This window comes from Halictus rubicundus, chromosome 5 (assembly GCF_050948215.1).
Source record: "Halictus rubicundus isolate RS-2024b chromosome 5, iyHalRubi1_principal, whole genome shotgun sequence".
NCBI classification, from domain to species: Eukaryota; Metazoa; Arthropoda; class Insecta; order Hymenoptera; family Halictidae; genus Halictus; species Halictus rubicundus.
The window spans coordinates 16,505,048-16,524,915 of NC_135153.1; the positions used below are offsets into that span (position 1 = coordinate 16,505,048).

Sequence of the window (19,868 nt, forward strand, 5' to 3'; positions counted from 1 at the left end):
TCTCGGTTGCTCTCCTCCTGTCACGCCTCTGTCAATCGGATACAGCCGTGATGCAACTCATTGTTTACGAGCGGCATTTCAATACAATCGTGTGAGAACTCCGGCTGGCAAAACGTGGGGAAGAAATGTCTTGGCGTATCCTTGGCACACCCCGATACATGAACACCGTTTGCGAACATGCTGGGCCTTGCCAGAGTGAGGCCGCTTTTGGCGACGATCTGCTCTCGATTTTCTCCCGACAAGGACTGCCGCTTTTTCAACGGTCTTAAACATTTATTCACGCAACGATGCACGGACCTACGTGATCGCTTTCTTCAATCTTGTCAACAATTTTTCAAATTTCAGTCGAGTGGTGATGTGAGAATTTCCGATTATCCTATTCGGTGATATTTGACTGACAACTCTCGTTTATTGTCAGTAGGGGTTTATGAAATTGAAGATTTTAAACAGGGAAGATTAAAGCGTACTTTCCCCTGAAATTAGCAAGAAATTGAGAGATAATGAACGGCCAGCAGATTTTATATATTTATGCAAAAAAATTAGTCCCAATTTTAAATGTTCCCCCAAAAATTATAAATATCTAGAATCCCACAGGCAATAAGAACACAGCAGAGAATGGTAGTAGTAAGTCCCCGAGGGGGATTTAAATCTGAAAAATGTGCCCGCCCTTCAAAGCGAAGAAAAAGTAAAAGAAGGGCCTCGAGGGAGCGCGGTGCAGCCCTGATCTCGGGGGTAAGCGTATCAACCCTCTTTTCCTAGGCGACCGGACCAGAAGCAGCAGTTGCCCGGGACTTTCAACACCGGCGTCAGCACCGCCGAGAAGCGTTCAATGGTACACGAACGAAAGGATAAGATCGGCGAGGCGATTAGGCGGCGACGTTTACTTTGTTTTGCGTTTCTGTCGGGTGTTTCGCAAAGGCCGTGGAGGGAAACGAGAAGCGTCCGTCGAAGGTGGCCAGAGAGAACCGAGACAACTGGGAACAGATGCGCTTGTCATTCCGGACTAGTCAAACCTCGACGGGAGCACATAACCGGATAGTCGGGGGAATAGCTTGCGAATAGTTGGTCGCATTTGGATTTCACGCACACGCGGCGTTCCGGGCCAGACGAGAGTGAAACTTCATCGGTTGAATAACCGTGTCGTAACTCAGAAGGAAGCTGCCGTTTTTCCTTGCGCCGGTTTCCCGTTGACGGAATACAGTAGTGCTCGTACTCGAAGACTATATCTGCAACGCTCAAATTTGCAAGATCTACCCCCACTCTTCCCACGCCACTCTATCTCTAGACGGGGACACGGAAAGAGAGTAAAACTAGCAGAGGAAAGGGGACAGACGTCACCGAGGTGCCGCGCGCCCGTAAAAAGTAATCGACCAAAAATTTCAAATTCAGTCAGTTTTATCTTAGCTCCTCAAACACGATAGCGATAGATTGCTGAGATTCTTACGAGTAAAATGAGTCCAAACACGACGTGAATCGGACCAGTTTCGTAGACTTAATCTATATAGCATAATTAAGTCGTATGCGTGATTGCTATATACGACGTTTGTAAAAGTAGTCCGATTTACGTCGTGTTTGGACTCATTTTAATCGGCAGAATCTCAGCAATATATTTCCGCCATGTTTGAGAAGGTAGGACAAAGTTGACGGAATTTGAAATTTTATATAGTGCACGTTTAGTTTCGCGATGAAGATCCGCAGTCTAATTATTATACTGGGATCTTTTACGCGATTATTTTTTAGGAGCAAATGAGGGTTGAGAGAGGGAAAGCACTAATCATTTCATTCTCCGGTTTCGAAGCATGATTTCGCGAAGAGCGACCGAAACTCCACGGTTCCTGCGATCTGGAAAGTGGACAATTGTTACGCACGCTCCTCCTCTCGCATCTAATTAAAAGATAATTGAAGGGTTACGCAAGGCGACGCACGATGGCGAAAGGGGACCATAGTTGCGCGAATCGGCGAGCAAGCGATAAAAACGATTCTGTTACAACAGGCCGAAATTTACGAGCGATTTTGTGGCCCGCTCGACTCCGCGCAACTTCCGCTAGGATTATGCGAGAGCATCTCTCAAATTCGAGTGTTGCAAGCCGGGGTTAATGAGGGGTGGACGAGAATTCGTGTGCTCGACCGACGTGAAATTAGCCACTTCGTGGCTGTTGCGAGTGGATTGCGTATTAATATGCGCGCAACAATTTTTTTAAATTAGCTTGCAGGAACCGGGGATGAAGGAAAGTTTTAATGGAGGAAACTATTTTAACTATTTTTGCTGGATTGGTTTATAAGAACTGGGGATGAACAAAAATTTATTCTTATAACTGTACATTTCTTTCTGTCTATTGGTATACTCAGGTAGATATATAATCTAGGTAGACTGAAAATTTTTGTGCAAATACGTTTTTTTCTGGACTGGTTTATAAGAATTGGGTATGAACAAAAATTTATTCTTGTAACTGTACATTTCTTTTCGCGTTAGCGATGTGAGAAACATTTTAATTGTCAGAAAAATTGAACTCTTTGGGGTCTGTTATTACATTCTAGGTGGACTGCAAATTTTTGTACAAATACAATTTTTTCTGGACTGGATTATGAGAACTGGGGGTGAACAAACATTTGTACACGAATTCTGCATGTTTTGTATACAAACGATACAATTTTAAATTGTCATTTTACCAAGAGCTCCGTCTAAACATTTGTTCGAAGCAAGTGTTCATTTCTGACTATTGAGTGGAGTCGGAATGAAAAATGTTGATCAAAATCGAAGAAATGAAAAGATCAAGGTATCCGAAGCTTCTACTACTTCGAAAATCGCAAGAAACGCACACGAGCCTAATCGTCAACGAAACTGTAGTCACTGAGCTGTAGTCACATTCAGCTGCCTCTTCCAAAAGAAGAGAGAAATTGGAAGGTGTCTGGGCACAGAACCAAAAGAAATCCGTGGTTACATAAAATCCTGGAACTACGCTACGACATCCAGGAGTCGCGTCGCGCAGAAAATCCGTTTACCGCTACCCCTACTATCAGTTACCCTCTCCAACGCGGCAATTAGCGCCTGGAGCGGTCATTTCCATCAGCGGATCGGTTCTGTCAATTCCCGATTGTTTCGAATTACCGCGACGAATTTAATCCCACGAGCCGGTCTGGAACTTGTGCAAGGTTCGATTACTGCTCGATCGTTGTCGATGGCGAAAAATGCTACCGAGAAAAGAGACAAAGAGAGCGAGTGCGCGACAGAGGGGGAAAGAAGACACACGAGGACAAGCGTTAGAGAAGAAAGAGAGATATAGAGAAAAGAAGAAGGGGCAGCAAAACGGGGAAAAAAATGGAACGAGCCCAACCAGGCACGGTGATCCACGTGTTTACACGTTCCTGTTCCCACGTCTGTTGAAGCAGGACTTTGCAATCGCGTACTATCTCGCCTCATTATGCCGGCTTTATCTGAAATCTCGCGAGACACGATTCTGCTTCCGCGCATGAAAATCTGTTGGACGGCGACGTGTATGCACGGCCCGTGTTACGGACGTTTTGTTATGAATTAGTATCCCGACGAACGGGATCAGATGATACGCTGCGAGAACAGATATAAAAGAGGCATTCCCCCTCCCGCGCCTCCCGCCCCCACCCACCCGATTGTCTTTGCCGGGGGACGGTGAACATCGATGTTCCGTTTCGGGATTGAAATCGAGATCAAGGATCCGATTGCGGTTGAGTTATAACTCGGAGAAAAATATCTTTTACAAGCTGTTCGGTTCTTGGGAAATCCGATGCTCCGTAGTTTTCTGTCTTCAGGGTGGAAGGGCGATAGAGTCGAGTCTGGGTCTGGGTTGGACGTAATTGCAATTTATGGTCAATTCACACTGCGTTTATCTTCTTCGAGGTGTACAGCTGATTCAAAGAAAAATTTGTAGTTAATTCGTATTGTCGACGACTGGTTGGAAAGAGGAGGCTTCAATCTTGATATCTGTCGCGGTTTCGTAAAAATTTTCTTAATTTTCTGGAGGCGTTTGAATATTCAGAATTGTTTAAGAAAAATGGTACTCCGCTGTGCTACAGGCTTCGAGCTCTCAGATGAGTCTATATGGTTATGCTATTTTTACGAAATTATGACAATTATCGACAAGTCTTCAAAAATTGGAAATGTACACAGTGTCTACTCGATCTATGTCCAAAACACGGGTCTGGCCGCGGACATATATCGGCCAGGAGATGCTATTGTTCGATCCACGCGACCTTCCACTCCTCGGTGACCGAGGTCTCTCGAGCTTCTCGGCCCCTCAAGGGGTACACCCCACGGCAGTGACATATATCGTCCAGGAGATATCATTCTTCAATTTAAGCTCTAGACGCCTCGGTTCACGGCCCCTCACGGGGTATACAGTTCTGGGACTTTTATCTCCTAGACATTTGCGACAAATATAGAGTAAACACTGTACCGTTTCGATGCAACGTGTAAGTCACTATTACCACGCGAACGAGTCCCTAATCTCGGGTTCCGGCGGCAGGAACACGCTCTACCGTTCGATCCGCTATAGCGCAACGCTCCCTAGTCAGGCGAACAACGAATCGGCAGCTCGCATGGGTCTAAATGTCAGAAAAGTTCCGAAGCCACGAAAGGCGCGCGAGCTTGTCGTTCTCCGCACGACGTCACGCGAAACGTCCGCTGGAAACATCGCGGACGTGGTGCGATCCGGTCGATCGAGTGCACCTGGGAAAGTGCAGCCGAAGAGCCGAGGCTGCTTCCAGGTTGATTCCCAGAAAACGCCACACCCTGCGCAGCCTAGCGGAGACACGACTCATGCGACTCATGCGACTAGCTCGCAAGGACGACATCGTTCCTTCCTCGAGCCCGGGAACCTGCGCGCCTGTGAGTGTGCGCCGGATGGATTTTTTCGCGTGAATCACGTTTTCACACGTCTCGCGGGAACGAAAGCCGTTAAGCGGATCGCTCCCTGTTGCGACGTCGCACTTTTCGCGAAATTGAACGGGATACACGGCGAATTGCTGCTGGAGATTTTCTATTCGCTGTTCTGTACACGAATTTGCTTGATTACTATCAAACTATTAATCAATTACTATCGACGTACTCGTTGCGGATTTTGGTGGGAAGGTCTGTTTTCGTTGGTCGATCCCGAGGCAGTGGTTCTCAACCTTTCCAGTGATCCGGTACCCCCTTGAATCAAAAAATATGTTCTCGCACCACCCTGAAGAATGTGATTCTATTTCTTTATTTAGAAAATTACATCAATAAATGTTTCCATCGAAAATTTAGAAACCTCTCGCACCCCTGGAAATGGTTCTTTGCACCCCTAGGGGTGCACGCACCCCAGGTTAAGAACCACTGATTTAGAGGAATAGGATTGAGGTGGAGGTTATGCACTTTAGTTGCTTGGGAGGAATCAGGTGGTGGCAATAAATGGGAAGTACAAGTGATCTAAACTATTTTGGTTATACTCAGTCGAAAAATCGAAAAATAATCAGTCGATAATGTAGAATAAAATTTTTTGCTGCATTTTCGAGAGAATTCGAGTTTAAAGATTCGGTGAACCCGCTGTTGAATGGGTATCGTCTGACGCGTCTGTTCATGACCTACCGATTCTACTTAGAATTGCTAAGCGCGCGAACTTAGCGGATTTTCAAAATCGATTTTCTCGAAAACAAAATCTGACACAATAGAAATTTTGTTCTAAATTTTTACTTATTTCTTTCACGTAGAATCATCCACTTCCGGTTGTACCGTTGACCACCGTGTATGGACCGATTAACGTGAATGTGGTGTAGGTCAACGTTTGTTATTGTAAATAATTTTGGGACTTAGAATTTAAAACTTAGAATTAGTGTTTTATAGAACTTTTACTTAATTCCTCATTGTCATGACTGTTTCCATTCGCACTGTTTTTACGTTAAACGAATCGTATGACTACATTGCGGATTTCATGCATTTATGAAAAATATGAGTTGGTATAATTTGAAACAGTAGAAATATTCCGAGAATTTATGAGCATCTCCATTAGGAGCAGACGGCTATAGAGATCCTTATTTTTACAGATTGATTTGTGGAAGTATGATTGAGGCAAAAATTTCTTTCTTCCATCGGAAAAATCCACGTGGTATTAATAAAAGAAAAATGCTATTAATTTTACAAACTTACACATGCCATAAATGGAAAATTATTACTGCTATAGTGTGACTCCTTATGGAAGCGTCTATTTTCATAGACTGTTTTATGAGAGAGTTTTACGGGCGTTTTATGCGTGAAAAATTTCTTATCTCCTCTTCAAGATTCCTTTCAGTCTAAATATCAGTAGAATACTATGAATCCTGGTTAGACGGTTCCTAGTATGAACAAAATTTACACGAAATTAAAGACACTAAACAGAAACTTCATAATAAACGCTTAAAATATACTAAACCATATGAGCCACTTCAGCTGCAATTATTCCTCCAACCAGAAAGATAAAAAATACCAAAAATACAATGAAATAAAAATTTCACTTGTCTGGAAATTGAACTTCTGTGTCAAATTATTCGAACTGGAGATTAGCCCAGTTCCCAACAGAGAAACATAATTTGTCAAGAGTTGCCGACACTTTAAATAGCAAACAACGAGCTCTGTTTTCCTTTAATTAATAGTTCGCTAGGTGGTTTTTTAAGTAGTCCGAGAAAGCTTCGAGAAGGAAGCGGAGCGGATCCACCGAGTCCTCGAACGAGCAACAAACGACCTTCTTCCACGAACGATGACTGGATCGAATCGTTACGACGCCGATAAACAATCGGGAAAAACGCTAAACGGTTCAATGCCGATGGCAGGAAGGTTTAAGTCACTTCGAGTTAATAACTGGGGGGGGGGGGGACTCGTGTGAACAGAAGAACTCGCCAGCTCCCAGTTCATTACGGATGCGATTCTGCGTGCGGCAAACGTTTCTGCATAATTAATGGAGGGTCCGTGACGAAAGCTTATTCGGCTCGTGCCTCCTTCTGCAACGAGAGCTCGAGGAAAAGGACACGCTTGAAATCTGCAATTTCTGCGGCTGGGACGCATTCGCTGGGGGGGGGGGGGGGTTGATTAAAAATTTATTTGCAGCGGAGGCAACAGTTTTCTTGGGATACAAGATTGATTTGTAATGATGGTAAATATTTGAAGGATATATGGGAATTTTTTTATCTTCATTTTTCTAGAGAAGGGATGCGCTCTGACGTGCACTGTCTGGATGATGCATGCAACTTATGATGCATAGGGTAACGAGATTGAGCAATGTTGGGTTAATCTAAATTGTCTATCAACGCGGGATTATCTTAATTAGAACACGTGCAAGATGGAGAGGCACACTTCTCGAGAGAGACAGGCACACGTGTTTTACTGTGCAAGGATTTTTTAATTTATTTGGGAAAATTGTATTATTACACACTTCTTCTACTGTGCAGTAATTTTTAACTTATTTGTGAGAATTGTACTACAGAGAGTAACACGCATCTTTTATTGCGTACAGAATTGGGTCTTGGTTGATTTTTAATTTATTTCTGAGGATGGTCTGTTGGATAAATCTTAGTTATTCGATTATGGAGTGATTAATGCAATCGTAGATTGCGGTTATGGCTCTTTCCAAATGGATATTGGAAACTTCGGAACGACTAATACTTTCAGCTAATTATTGAAATGTTTTCGCCCCCTAATTAAGCGTTCTTCTCGCTACGGAAATAGTGATGTAATCACACAGCTTCTTGGCTGACTCAAATTAATCTCGCCTCCGTTAAATGGTGCTTGCGACGGTTCTCGATCGATTATTGATATTTGAACTCTCGGTAGGTGTTTATTAACTTGACAGGCTTCTTTTTTCAACAGAACGAATTGATTTTAACTTGCACCGAAGGGCGGAAGGCGTTGCAAATTAAATACATTACGGAGAAGTTTGTTTGAATCGAGTACTTCTGGGGAAAATGAATTCTATTCTGTGAATTCTATAAAATGAATTCTATAAAAAAAGAAAAGAAAAACAAGCTCACAGGTAAAGCAGAAAAAATTAATCAACACAGGATTCCCTAGGAAATCGATCTCGAACCGATACGTCATGTCACTGTCCGCACAATTCCAGGCTATACTACTGCGTCGGCCCCAATCCTTCGGCAGTGTCACTCTCCTTTCAACCCCATTTTGCTCTCAGGCACACCAAACTGGCTTCCCTTTCACCCCGTGACCATAAATGTTATAACTATACCGCGAAATAAAAATCGTCTGCATTCATGCAAAGATACTGGAACCATTTATTTTCTTCAATAATAATTTTGTGAAGCTGAAAATAATATAACAATATTTTCCAATCTTTAAACGTTTTCAGGATTTTGCGTTCGATCTATCCATTTTTGTCACAAATGCATAAAATCCGCAGTCTAATGACAAGTCCAGTAGTCCATTTTCACCTTCTGTGGACTGTGAATTTTGTTCATTTCTAACAAAAATGAATAACTGAAATTTAAAATAGTAGAAGGATTAATTTTATATAGAATATTGTACAGAATATACCTAGAATATTATAACGAAAAGGAAGAAACAAATTTTCTCATTTAGTTGCTGCATGTTGCAATCGATGCACAACATTTTAATGAATAAAGTTTAATTTTTAATTTTCATTTTAATAAAACTTAATTTGCGTAAGTTCAGTGACTAATATCCTGAACTTAAATAGCAGACAAACTTCAGTTATGGATTCCTTTCAGAAGGATGTTTGGGATAAGTGTCGTGTTTCGGCCCCGTTTCGATCGGAGCTCTTTCGGCCGCCATCGATCCCGGCGTGTATCTTCGTCTCGCAGTGTCGTATCCTCGGATCGCTTCTCCATGCACACGCAACACTACCATCCTGCCGCTTTCCCTCGTGTACGCCAGTGTATCTTCGCGTGTAGGCTTGATCGCTCGAGCGAGCGCAGCAATCGCGCGCGGTCAAGACCACCGAGGGACCAACCAAGCTTATTAATAGCAAAGATTTACGTCAGCGAACGATGGTTGCCGGATTCCCGAGGAAATGGGCGACGATTAATGTCAAGGAACGCCTCTCCGTCCGATTGTGATCCCGATTGCGATCTACGAGAGCAGGCCGATCGGCCGTATCGCCCCCCGATAGGGGAGTTTCGAAGGTCCCTTTCACGGGAGAGGGTGCTGCTTTAATGTTATTGGAAATTTTATGGATACCCTGTTTCTTTGGAAGTTCGATACCCGTTTGTAAAGTTCCTGCTGATCCCGTACAAGAAATCAGTTTGGATAAAATGGTGCTTTAACGCGTTCGATACTATTGTCACGGATAAGTGACGTCCACAACCTCGCAATCTACTTTACCCCTTACACCTCGGTTACTTTCAGAATCTGAACATGTCGACTGATCTAGAATATTTTCATTGAATATTTTTCAGTTCGTCTGTGCAAAAATCGTATGCAATTATTCGTTCATTTGCGAGCGCAATGTTTAACAATTTATTGAACACAAGGGGCAAGGGTTCGGAAAAGCGAAGTACAGAATGCTGTAACCATTAATCTAGAATAAAACCACGAAGAGGAATTCGATTTCGCACCGGCTTCGAAACGCTGCGTAAGGTGAATATAAAATTATAATAAGCATCGGCGGTCGATCGATCGCACATTTCGAATTCGGGACCTCTGCTAACTTGCCCGGCACGGTCTTTCCGCGATCAACAAACATGAAGCTTCCCGCAGTTCCCTAATTCAGCCGCAGGAACGTGTAAATTAAAAGCCGTCGAAGAAACCAGGGACAGCGTCCCGCAGGAATCCGTTTTATCGGTGCCGTTACCCGAGGGAGGGTTCGGGGTCCTCCGAATTCCGTTGTAACGAGGGTCAATTCATTTATCTTCATCCCCTTTATCGACGCACGTGAGCGTTGAATGCCGGAAGTAGCTGAAGAAGACGAGCGAACAACGACGCCATTCCAAGAGCGAAAGAGAAAGGCAACTCTCGCTGTTTACAGGATTTAGGGCAAGCAAACAAGTAATTTTAAAACCTAGGACTTGTCGCGTAAATCTCCGAGACTGTGAATTTAAGTAATAGTTTAATGATATTTTTGGAAGAACAGGATTTGAAGGGGGTGTTCTGGTTTCCGAGGCCATGCTCCACGAATTTTTTCCGAGAAAACTATCGAACCTTTTGCATTGAGATTTCACATACATATTAATTGGTATTTGAAGCACACGTGTGATTTTTTTCGTCGAGTAAAAGTACAAATTTACACGGATTAGACACATTTTCCGAAGGACGAAGGACGTATTCGCAGGATTTATCTCGCGCAATTGACTTCCCCAGTTCGGTGGAACGCGGCATGATTAGCATGTGCTCTTTAACCGTGACGCGGCGAAGCCTCCGACAGTTTCGAGAGTGAGACCATTAGCATGATAATGCAGCGGTATGAAGAGAAACAACCGAGGCGGACGCGTTTCGTGGCTGGCCGGGTTGTTTTGTATATGCGGGCCGCGTGTCCCGTTGTTCTCTCGCATCTCCTCTCGTCTTCCGTGTTCCATATTCATGCTCCGTTCTCGGGTGATTGCAGAGGCTGTGGATTTCCGGCGACGCTAAGGAAGTGATCGGGCCAGTCCGAGTGGTGCATCGGTATGTCAACATGCCGGAACAAACCGCCGAATTCTACAACGAGACCACCAGCACCGTCGAGGAGGTGAGAGACACGTTTCCCTTAAGGGGGCCGGCAGGCATTTGGCCTTGACTGTCACGCTATGTTACGCTATGACTTTTTTCTAGACATTTTACGTCTTAAATAAGTAAGTAATTAATTAAAAATGCATACCACATTGTTTGTACATGTCTTTGCTACGTCTGTATAGAGCCTTTTTTCGATACGAACACTAAATCTCTCGAAAATAAGAGAATCTCTCAGCGGCAGCCATCTTGTGACGTCTCACTTGCTTCGGAATTCGAATTTTCTGCCGAATATTACAAATTACTCCACGATAAGGTAGAAATTCGCAATTTGGGCTCTATACAGACATAGATTGGACTTTTAGGAAACACAATTGACCACTTCTAAACTGCTCATTGCAATATTGAAGCGATAGTTTGAAAAGGTTTTGACCCATGCATACGTATATGGATTTCAAACCCTGCCGGCCCCCTTAAGGGCTCGGGACAGTCACGTGACTTTTTAATGAGTAATTTCCATTCACAGACTTATGATCCGTCTTGGTATTGATCCGGGTCTTAAGTCTGTGATTAAACTTGTCACATTTTTTCCACTGTGTTATCGATATTATGAATTCCGACGCCAGAAACGTGCCTCAAGTTTTTCGCTTTATTTCGCAGAGAATCAAGACAAAATATAGCTGAATTTGTAGCTGGAGATATTTTCTAGTGCGCGCTGCTCTCGATTTCATCCAGAAAACTCGTCCGAAGGCATAAAAATGCTTGGATTCCACGGCACGCGCATCGTCAATTTTTGGCCTACTTCTAACGTTTATATTGCCAAATATCTGCATAATCTCGGCAGCTCCCGACCAGCGCGCACTAGATTGAACCTTCCTCTTTCGAATGAGCCCTTTACCAGCGACAAAATATTCTTATGCAAGGACGAAAACTTGAGGCACGTGAAACCATTTTTTGACGGTAATGCAGTCACTCTACCTTATCGCGAATCTACGAAGACCGAGCCCTTAACGTTCTTCTTCAATGTTTCCCTTACAAGGTGATGGCATTCGATCGTATCGATTCCCGTAAAATTAAACCCAATTTCTTCACTGTGAACAATCTTTAGCACTGTCTGCTACATGCAGGAATTACGTGGACACTGGTTTCTTCGCTTATAGTCATTTTAACCCTTCACTGGTGCACCGAGGTCTTTGCAGAGAGACTGTACAAAACTTTTTCAAGAGGGATCTAAATAAATTTTAGGGAAATAAATTTTCCTGATGGTATATGATCTGCAATACAGTGGTTTCACTACATATGTCGCCAAGGCCTGGACGACAAACGTCGCGGAATTATCCCCACTACCGCGGGGTGTACCCCGTCGATACACGACGCTGGCAATATCCGTGTTGTTGAGAATTTACTGTATCTACTTGTTTAGTTTGAATCTTTTAGTGTTAGAATTATACTACAGTGTTCACTCCATAATTTGTCCAAAAGACGGGTCTAGCCAGGGTCATATATCGGCCAGGAGATACTACTCTTTGATCCACGCCAAAAGGACAGCGAAGCTCTAGAGAGGATCGAGGTCTCTTGGGGGTGGAGATAGTTCTGGGACTTTTATCGGATAGGCACTTGTGACATATATAGAGTAAACAGGCGAGGGACTGGGGATGCATCGAAAATGGTGTTACTAATTACATCTGTTAATGCAAGCGTTTAATAATAATATTTATAACAGCACTCTTTACTACTCAATTTTGTACTGAATGCACACAATTCGTTCGTGATAAATGTCTGAATTTGATCGATGTAATTTCGTGATGTTTTTAGGCAGAGTACTGGAATAATTTGTGCCATTTTAACGGTGTCTCAAGAGGGATTTTATGGGACTATTGTCTCAGTAATATTGTCTTGTCTGAGTAGTTGTTTCCGTTCACAGGTCCACGGCTGTCTGCCCGCAATGGGATACAGTTTCGCGGCCGGAACGACCGATGGACCGGGATCGTTCGCGTTCGAGCAAGGCACGACCACCGCCAATCCTCTGTGGAACGCGGTTAGAAACTTATTGGCGGTCCCCACGCCGGAGGATATCAAGTGTCATGGCGCGAAACCGATTTTGCTAGCCACTGGACGTGTAAGTTCCGTGGAAAAAGTTTTCTCTTCGTCCCGGGTACTTGGACACTCGGAATAAATCATTTTTCTTCGCGCGGAGTCCCATCCATTCAAATCCGTGCAATGTATTCTCTTCTCTTCAAAGATTGCGAAACACATTTGCCTGGAACCATTCTTCAACACTCGAATTTGACACCTCATTTTGTCATATAAATCACGAAAATGTGTTCGTCAAAATATTAATTCTCTTTTATTGTGGCACATACGTAAATCAATCCCTCTACTGAGTAAATTGACGCCGAAATTCTTTTGTTTAAAAAATACGAAAGTAGAAACGATTTTTGATCTTACCAGACTAGTTCTAGACGCATATTCCTCGGCAAGAATGTGGAGATTAACTTTCGAATACATGCTCCAACTGCAACTATTTCTTAGCGTGGTTTGATAGAATCTTGAGTGTAAAAAATTGATGTCTCCCCTTTGGTGTTGTGCCAAGAAGAACAAATTATTTATTTTTGTAATTTCATTCTTATAAAATATAAAGGCATCCCAAGTAGCATCACAAATGGGACTAGTTGGAATTCAGTTATTGTTTTTGCGGGATTTTCTTTGGACGAATTCGAGCTCGGAAAGTTCGCCATTGAATCTCCGCGTGCTCCTGAAGCAGTCATATTGATTGATGAGTATCCGGGGCATTTTTCAGATGACACTACCGTATGAATGGCAGCCGAAAGTGGTGGCGACGCAGGTCGCTCTGATCGGCGGGGTAGTCATCGCCGGTGTGCCAGGAGAGTTCACAACAATGTCCGGAAGAAGATTGCGAGAGGCTATCAAAACGGTCATGAATGAAGCGTCCGACGACGAAACCTCCGTCATAGTCGCCGGCCTCTGTAACACATACAGCGATTACATCGCCACGCCGGAGGAATATCAAGTAAAACACAGAATCGTTTTTCATTTCCGTCGCGCCGGATTTCAGCCATCTTCTTCGCATTAGGGCCGATTAGGGGGTTAACGCACTGTGAACTGAAGGAAAGAGCATAACATCCTTAAAGCGCAAACAGAAGGGACACGTTAAACATTTATGGTTGCGCGACTGCGATTAGAAAAGTAGATTAATTGCTTTTGGACGAGGGGGGTAGAGGGAGAAGTGTGCGACTTCCTGCAACAGAAAACAATTGACTGGAATACTGTGTCAAAATTGTTCAAGAATATTTTTAGAAATTTGTAATGTTACCTGACATAATTCTTTAGTCAGTGTGTCATTAAAAATTTACTTTATTACGATCGTAAAATTGCCAAGAATATTTTTAAAACTAATGCTCGTGTTTGCTACAATTCTTTCATCAGTCTACAATTCTTCCAGATGTATCTCAGAATAGTCGGGGGTATATGTTAATATTATTATATGTGCTCGCTAAGATCTTTTAGTAAACGTCGAATTTATATTTCGAGATATGTTACGATCACAAAATCGTCGAGGATATCTTTCGAAATTACTACTTGTGCTAGCTAGAATTTTTATTCGGTGTGCAATTTTCCAGATTTATCACGATCTCAAATTTGTCGAGCATGCTTTTAGGAATTATTGCGCGCGCTCGCAGTAAATGCGACGCTTAAAATTCCGGATTTATTCCGATCGTAAAATTGCCAAGAATATTTTCAACATTTTTGTGCGTGATTGCTGCAATTCTTTTACAGTTTTGTACAATATTTTCCAGATTCAGAGGTACGAGGGTGCTTCCACGATATATGGGCCACACACTCTCACCATTTACTTGAAACAATTCACTGAGCTGGTGACTGCTGCTCTTTCCGTGAGTAACATATTCTGCAATTTTCAACGAAGACATTGTTCAATTTCAATACGTTTTATTTTTATCCTTCCATTTCATTTATAAATGCGCCAGACATAAATAACATTTTATTTTTATTCGATGTTTTAATTTTTCTTTGATTTCTTTTATTAATGTACCAGCCATAAATAATCTCTGTGTAAAAATTTGCGGGACATTTTTCAGACGTGTTATTTTTATTTGACGTTTTAATGTTTCTTTTTATTAATGTCTTAGACGCGGTGACTCTATGTGTTCTGTAAAAATCTGCGGGACAATTTTCGGACGTTTTATTTTAATATTCGGTGGTTTAATATTTCTTGTATGTTCTTTTTTAGAGAAAGGAGGTGGAGCCCGGCCCCTCGCCCCCGGATTTAGGGAAAAAGAATTTGCTGAGCTTCGTCATACCCGTCCTCTACGATACGCCAAAATGGGGCCGGAATTTCGGCGATTGTATCAAGCAGCCACAGAAAATAGCGAAGCCCGGTGACATAGTCACAGCCGTTTTCGTGAGTATCGACCGATATAGGTTTTCCCTTTATCTTAGAACACTCGGGACGACGACCTTGACCCACTACGTTGCTGTCGATCCACGTTACGCAAACCCACTCACCTAATTCCGGGCGGATATTCGATTCGCGGCTCGATGCGAATTTCTGTTTCGTCCATGCAAATGAGCCATCTGCATTCGAAATACCAATGCAACCAGCGCCGTCCGTCTACGGAAATTTATCGATCAATAAACAACGAAGCACAAAGTCAATCTTACACGTTCAAACTAATCTTGGGTCTCGTTTGGATGGCTCCAAAAAATGTGTAAACATATTCAAGATTGAAACACCAAAATAAGAAAAATAGATTATCACTGTTTCTGCGAAGACTGCACGTTAAAAACAGTTTTAATTCAAATGCGATTTATTTCTAGAATTGTTGTAGCGACAGCTTCGAAAAACATAGACCAAAAAATTAGTAATTTGCAGCGTCGGTCGTTTGTTAATTTCTTCCAGAATTTTCGTAACAATAAATTCTGTAGAAGTATCAGAGATTATTCTCGACGATATTAAAATTTGCAACGTCGGTCGTGCATTAATTTATTTTTAGTGTTTCTGCGAAGACAAATTTAGTAAAAATATCGCGCAAAGATATTTGAAAAATATTATGCCGGTCCGTTCATCGATTTCTAGAATTTTCGTAGCAATATCTTTCATAGAAAAATTGCGAAATTTGTTTCGATAATGTAAACATCCGTATTGTTTTTACATCTTGCCGCAAAGCGGACCCAGAAGAAAGAGAAACCAAAATTTATTTTGCGAACAGCGGAATTCGCACTGTCGCGGTGCATAGGTCTGCTGGCGCGTTCCTAAATTTACGGGACGGAAAATAAGATTTTGCGAATGGAAAAAAAAGAACGGCAAAGCGAAATTCTATTTTGGTCTATTTAGTGAGTAAATATTCGCATCCGTTTTGCGCAGATTTCCGGTCACCCGCGTAACAATTTGATGACGGAGAACACGTTCCTGACGGTCGAGAGGCTGACGGACGACGAAGTGTGGGTGCCCGTTGCAACAGATGCCAACTGGGAAACCAGGTACGCAAAATCCGTCGTTTATCATGCAATTTATATTCATGGTATCGGCGCAGACATCAATATTAATGCATTTCCTCCGATCGAATACGTTCCTGCAAATATTAAAACAAAACTATCAACCGTTTATACTCCTCCTTTTCTGCCATCCATTTATTTCGATATTTCATTTCGCAAGGATTGCATATTTTTCCGTTGACCGTTAATTATACGGCAACCGGCGACCAGTTTCCTAATTAGGTGAAATGCACCATTTGTTTACTATTCATTCTCATCAGATATTCGTATTTATTTCCAGGATTCGTGTCTGAAAAATGTACGTGTATATAAATTCGATTTTTTAAATGATTTATTGAAGTGCGACACGGTTATTAATTATTCATACAACGTTTTATTCGATTCAATAACGTTTCGTTCCATAAACAAAACGAAAACTGAGTTTCCTTCGCGAATATCTGTATTTAAAATTGTCCATCCCTTTTGAAATTTAGTTAGCTGTTTTTAGTGAATTATTGCTTTCTAAAATAGTATTTGCAAATATTTGGTGTGCAATATACAATGTTTTAGTAAAAATGGGTGATAGAAAAATTGGTATCTACAGTAAAGTCTTGACCTAAGCCGGACAGAGCTACACGATCTTAGTCAGTTCGCCTATCCCCTCCACTGGGGGTATGCCCCGCCATCGGCCACCTCCGGCCATCTTTGTTTATTTACAAGCGCTGGCCTTTTCTACGTTCGGCGCGGACTAGCCCTACACGATCTATGTCACAGCACGGACCCGAGAATTGGGCTTAGGTCAAGACTTTGCTGTATGTGAATTTTGTTCTGCGACAGTGCAACGAATGGTCGAAAAATATTTCACCTAAATTAGAGTAATTATAAAGACTAATTTGTACACTGCAATAGTCAGTCGTTTCTGCCTTCATAAAAAAAATATTCGGGTGGTTAAGATTGATGGACATCAAAAATAATATTTTTTGACAACAGATATTGATCGTAATGTCAAAATCTGCCCTTTTGGAGCAACGATGATGAATGAATATTGAAGTAAATGTTCTGTTGACACCGTCGATACAGGTTCAAATGGAAGAGGACGTCAGTAGTTCTCGGCTCGAGTCAGGTGACAATTACGTGGCAAGTCCCGGAGGACATCAAACAGGGTGAATATCGAATTAGGCACAACGGATACTATCGCTACATCCTCGGTGGCATCTTTCCTTACTACGGTGTATCGAACCATATCCAGGTAAATTGAAAATCTTCGGTGCTCTTCTTTTGCGCCCTATCTCCACTCCCAAAATGAATTCTCATCAATATTTATTGCTACGATCTGCGAAATATGCTGATTGCTGACATACATTATTTCTGGAAGAACGGCCGGTATATAAACGTCTACATTATCCCCCAATTCCAGGAATATGGGTCACTTACATATTCATCATAGAATTTGGAAAAATTCGTATTTCAAATTCTGTCCGGAAGATTCAATAGATTATATGTACAGGGTGTTATGAGAATTGAAATTTAGAGGTCCTCTTGAAAAATTTAATCAATTCGAGAAATTGTTTATCCGGAGTTCCAAAAAGCTTGATATTTAAAATTCTACTCGAGAGAATTCGTGTAGACTTTTAGAAATGTTTAGTGAAGTTTGTATTTTTAAAAAATTTAATGGACTGTGTGAATGGAGTTTACTGTAATAAATTAATTCATATGGAAATGTTCAGTACGTATTGTGTAGACGTGTGTGAAATGTTAGGTAGAAGCGAGTTTAGTTTAAACTCAATTGTTAGATCTACCCTTTGACATTTCCACCCAAGACAAGTTCGTCGTTAGAGAACACAACCATGAGATTAAATATCCTTTGAGATAACATTTCCTCTGTGCAGATATATCTAATGTATATATATAAATTTACATAGCAAATAATTTTCTGTAAACTTTGTAATAGCACGAACTTCACTGTAAATTAAAAAATTAATTTAGAAATTCCAAAACCAATTTAAACATTCCAAAACTAGTCATTTTGAGACTACCAGTACCGATTCCTGTTTAAAAATAAAAATACTGGATATTTCTCTATTTCTCTATTCTTAAACGTAAGTTTTCGCAATAATTATGTTCTACTTTCATTCATAATTCTTTCCAGGTGGTAAATCCCGGGCTGAGTAGCACTGAACGACGGTTTTTCGAATAACCACGATGGTTTCAGTGCCAAGTCAAATGCTTACGCTTAATTCCTTGCTGGATTAGGATTGATTCTATCTATTGTACAGTGTTGTATATTGATCTCCTTGTAACTTTCGATCCAACGGTCGAATTCGATGGCGTATTTTTTAAGATAAAAATATGTTCACAAGAATTGTGATTATACATTCAAATAATAAATAGTAACCTATTAAACCCTGCCTTTTACATTCAAAACACTATACTTACTCCCTCCACCCACATTGAATAATAATTCAATATCACTTAAATAAAATTTAAATGAAATATTTGCATCACAGCATTCAAGTTTTCGAAATTATCTGACACTCAATAAAAATACAAAACTCATCTGGAAGTTCATTATAATTCGCGTAAATTGATAGTTCAGCGAAAACATCAAAAATAATTATTTGCTTTCTGGTAAAATGAATAAAAATTCAACTAGCGACCTGCAAAAATCATAATCTATTTCACAAGATTGGAGTATTGAAATTCAGCGCAGTGAACTGTACAAATCTCCGGATAATAAAATGAAAGATGCTCGGGGCGTCATGATGGCGTACAAAGTGACAAGATAATTCGTCTCCGCCGGTTAACAGGTTATAAAGAGAACACGGGGGGAGTATTTTCCGGCACGGAAAACCTCGAAACCGATATCCCCATCCTGAAGATCGATCTAAATCAAGTTTAAGGTGACTCCGAGGATCGTAACGTACCATTTTATGGGTCGAAGTTTGGCCCGGCGGAGCTCGCCCGCGCATAAATCTGATCATTGCGCGGCAGTTTCGTGCGCGCAGACGCGGTCGCTCTGCATACTGATCGTCCACGGAGGGGAATAAAAGTTTCCATGGCGAAGGAACTACTAGAGCTGCTCGACATTTTGCAAAATTTTGCACGAGCGACAGGCCGGCCGACAGTTTTCAGCGTTGGCGGACAGTCGGACGCCATTAAAGCGAACGTAAACACATTCATGGTAACGATGATGGCTGGGAATTGGCACAATTGGACCGCCTGCTCAATCTCAATTTGCCAGGACCAGAGCTTCGTTGAATAATGTTCAGTGCGAATGTTTGTTACCCCATTTTCTCGTTTTTTTTTTTTTGGTTCATATTTGTCAATTTATTCTTTCATTTAATGATTGGCAGTGCCATCACTGCCTTGATTTATTTATTTTATTCTTTTAGTACCATCTTACTGTGTTTTAGCATTGTTTTGTTTATTATTTATTACCTTGACATAATCATTTTTCTTCTTTTCCTGTCCACTTCTGTTCATTCTTTTATTTAATTGCTGGTAGGATTATTGCTACCTTGATTCAGTTTTATTACTGTAATTTTTATTTTATTGGTTTGGTACCATTTTACATTTTTTTTATCATCGTTCTGGTTGGACTACGTTCTCACGAATTCGTTAGTACGTATTCTGTATTGAATACCTCCGGCAATCGCTATAATACTCCATCGCGCAGATGAAGAGGAAACTAGGCCCCGCTATTGAAAAT

General features: G+C 41.6%; 1 protein-coding gene across 4 annotated transcripts in view; it reads left to right on the forward strand.

The window, feature by feature from the left end:
* Cdase (neutral ceramidase) overlaps positions 1-18,556 on the forward strand; it is a 53,944-nt gene extending 35,388 nt beyond the window's left edge. For all 4 annotated transcript variants that reach the window (XM_076788594.1, XM_076788591.1, XM_076788592.1 and 1 more), the window contains exons 8-15: positions 10,542-10,664; positions 12,570-12,764; positions 13,446-13,676; positions 14,464-14,559; positions 14,916-15,086; positions 16,050-16,165; positions 17,240-17,408; positions 18,309-18,556. In XM_076788594.1, coding sequence (XP_076644709.1) covers positions 10,542-10,664; positions 12,570-12,764; positions 13,446-13,676; positions 14,464-14,559; positions 14,916-15,086; positions 16,050-16,165; positions 17,240-17,408; positions 18,309-18,356 — 1,149 coding nt within the window. In that variant the 3' untranslated portion in view covers positions 18,357-18,556. The remainder of the gene's footprint in view (positions 1-10,541; positions 10,665-12,569; positions 12,765-13,445; positions 13,677-14,463; positions 14,560-14,915; positions 15,087-16,049; positions 16,166-17,239; positions 17,409-18,308) is intronic.
* The last annotated feature ends 1,312 nt before the right edge of the window (positions 18,557-19,868 follow it).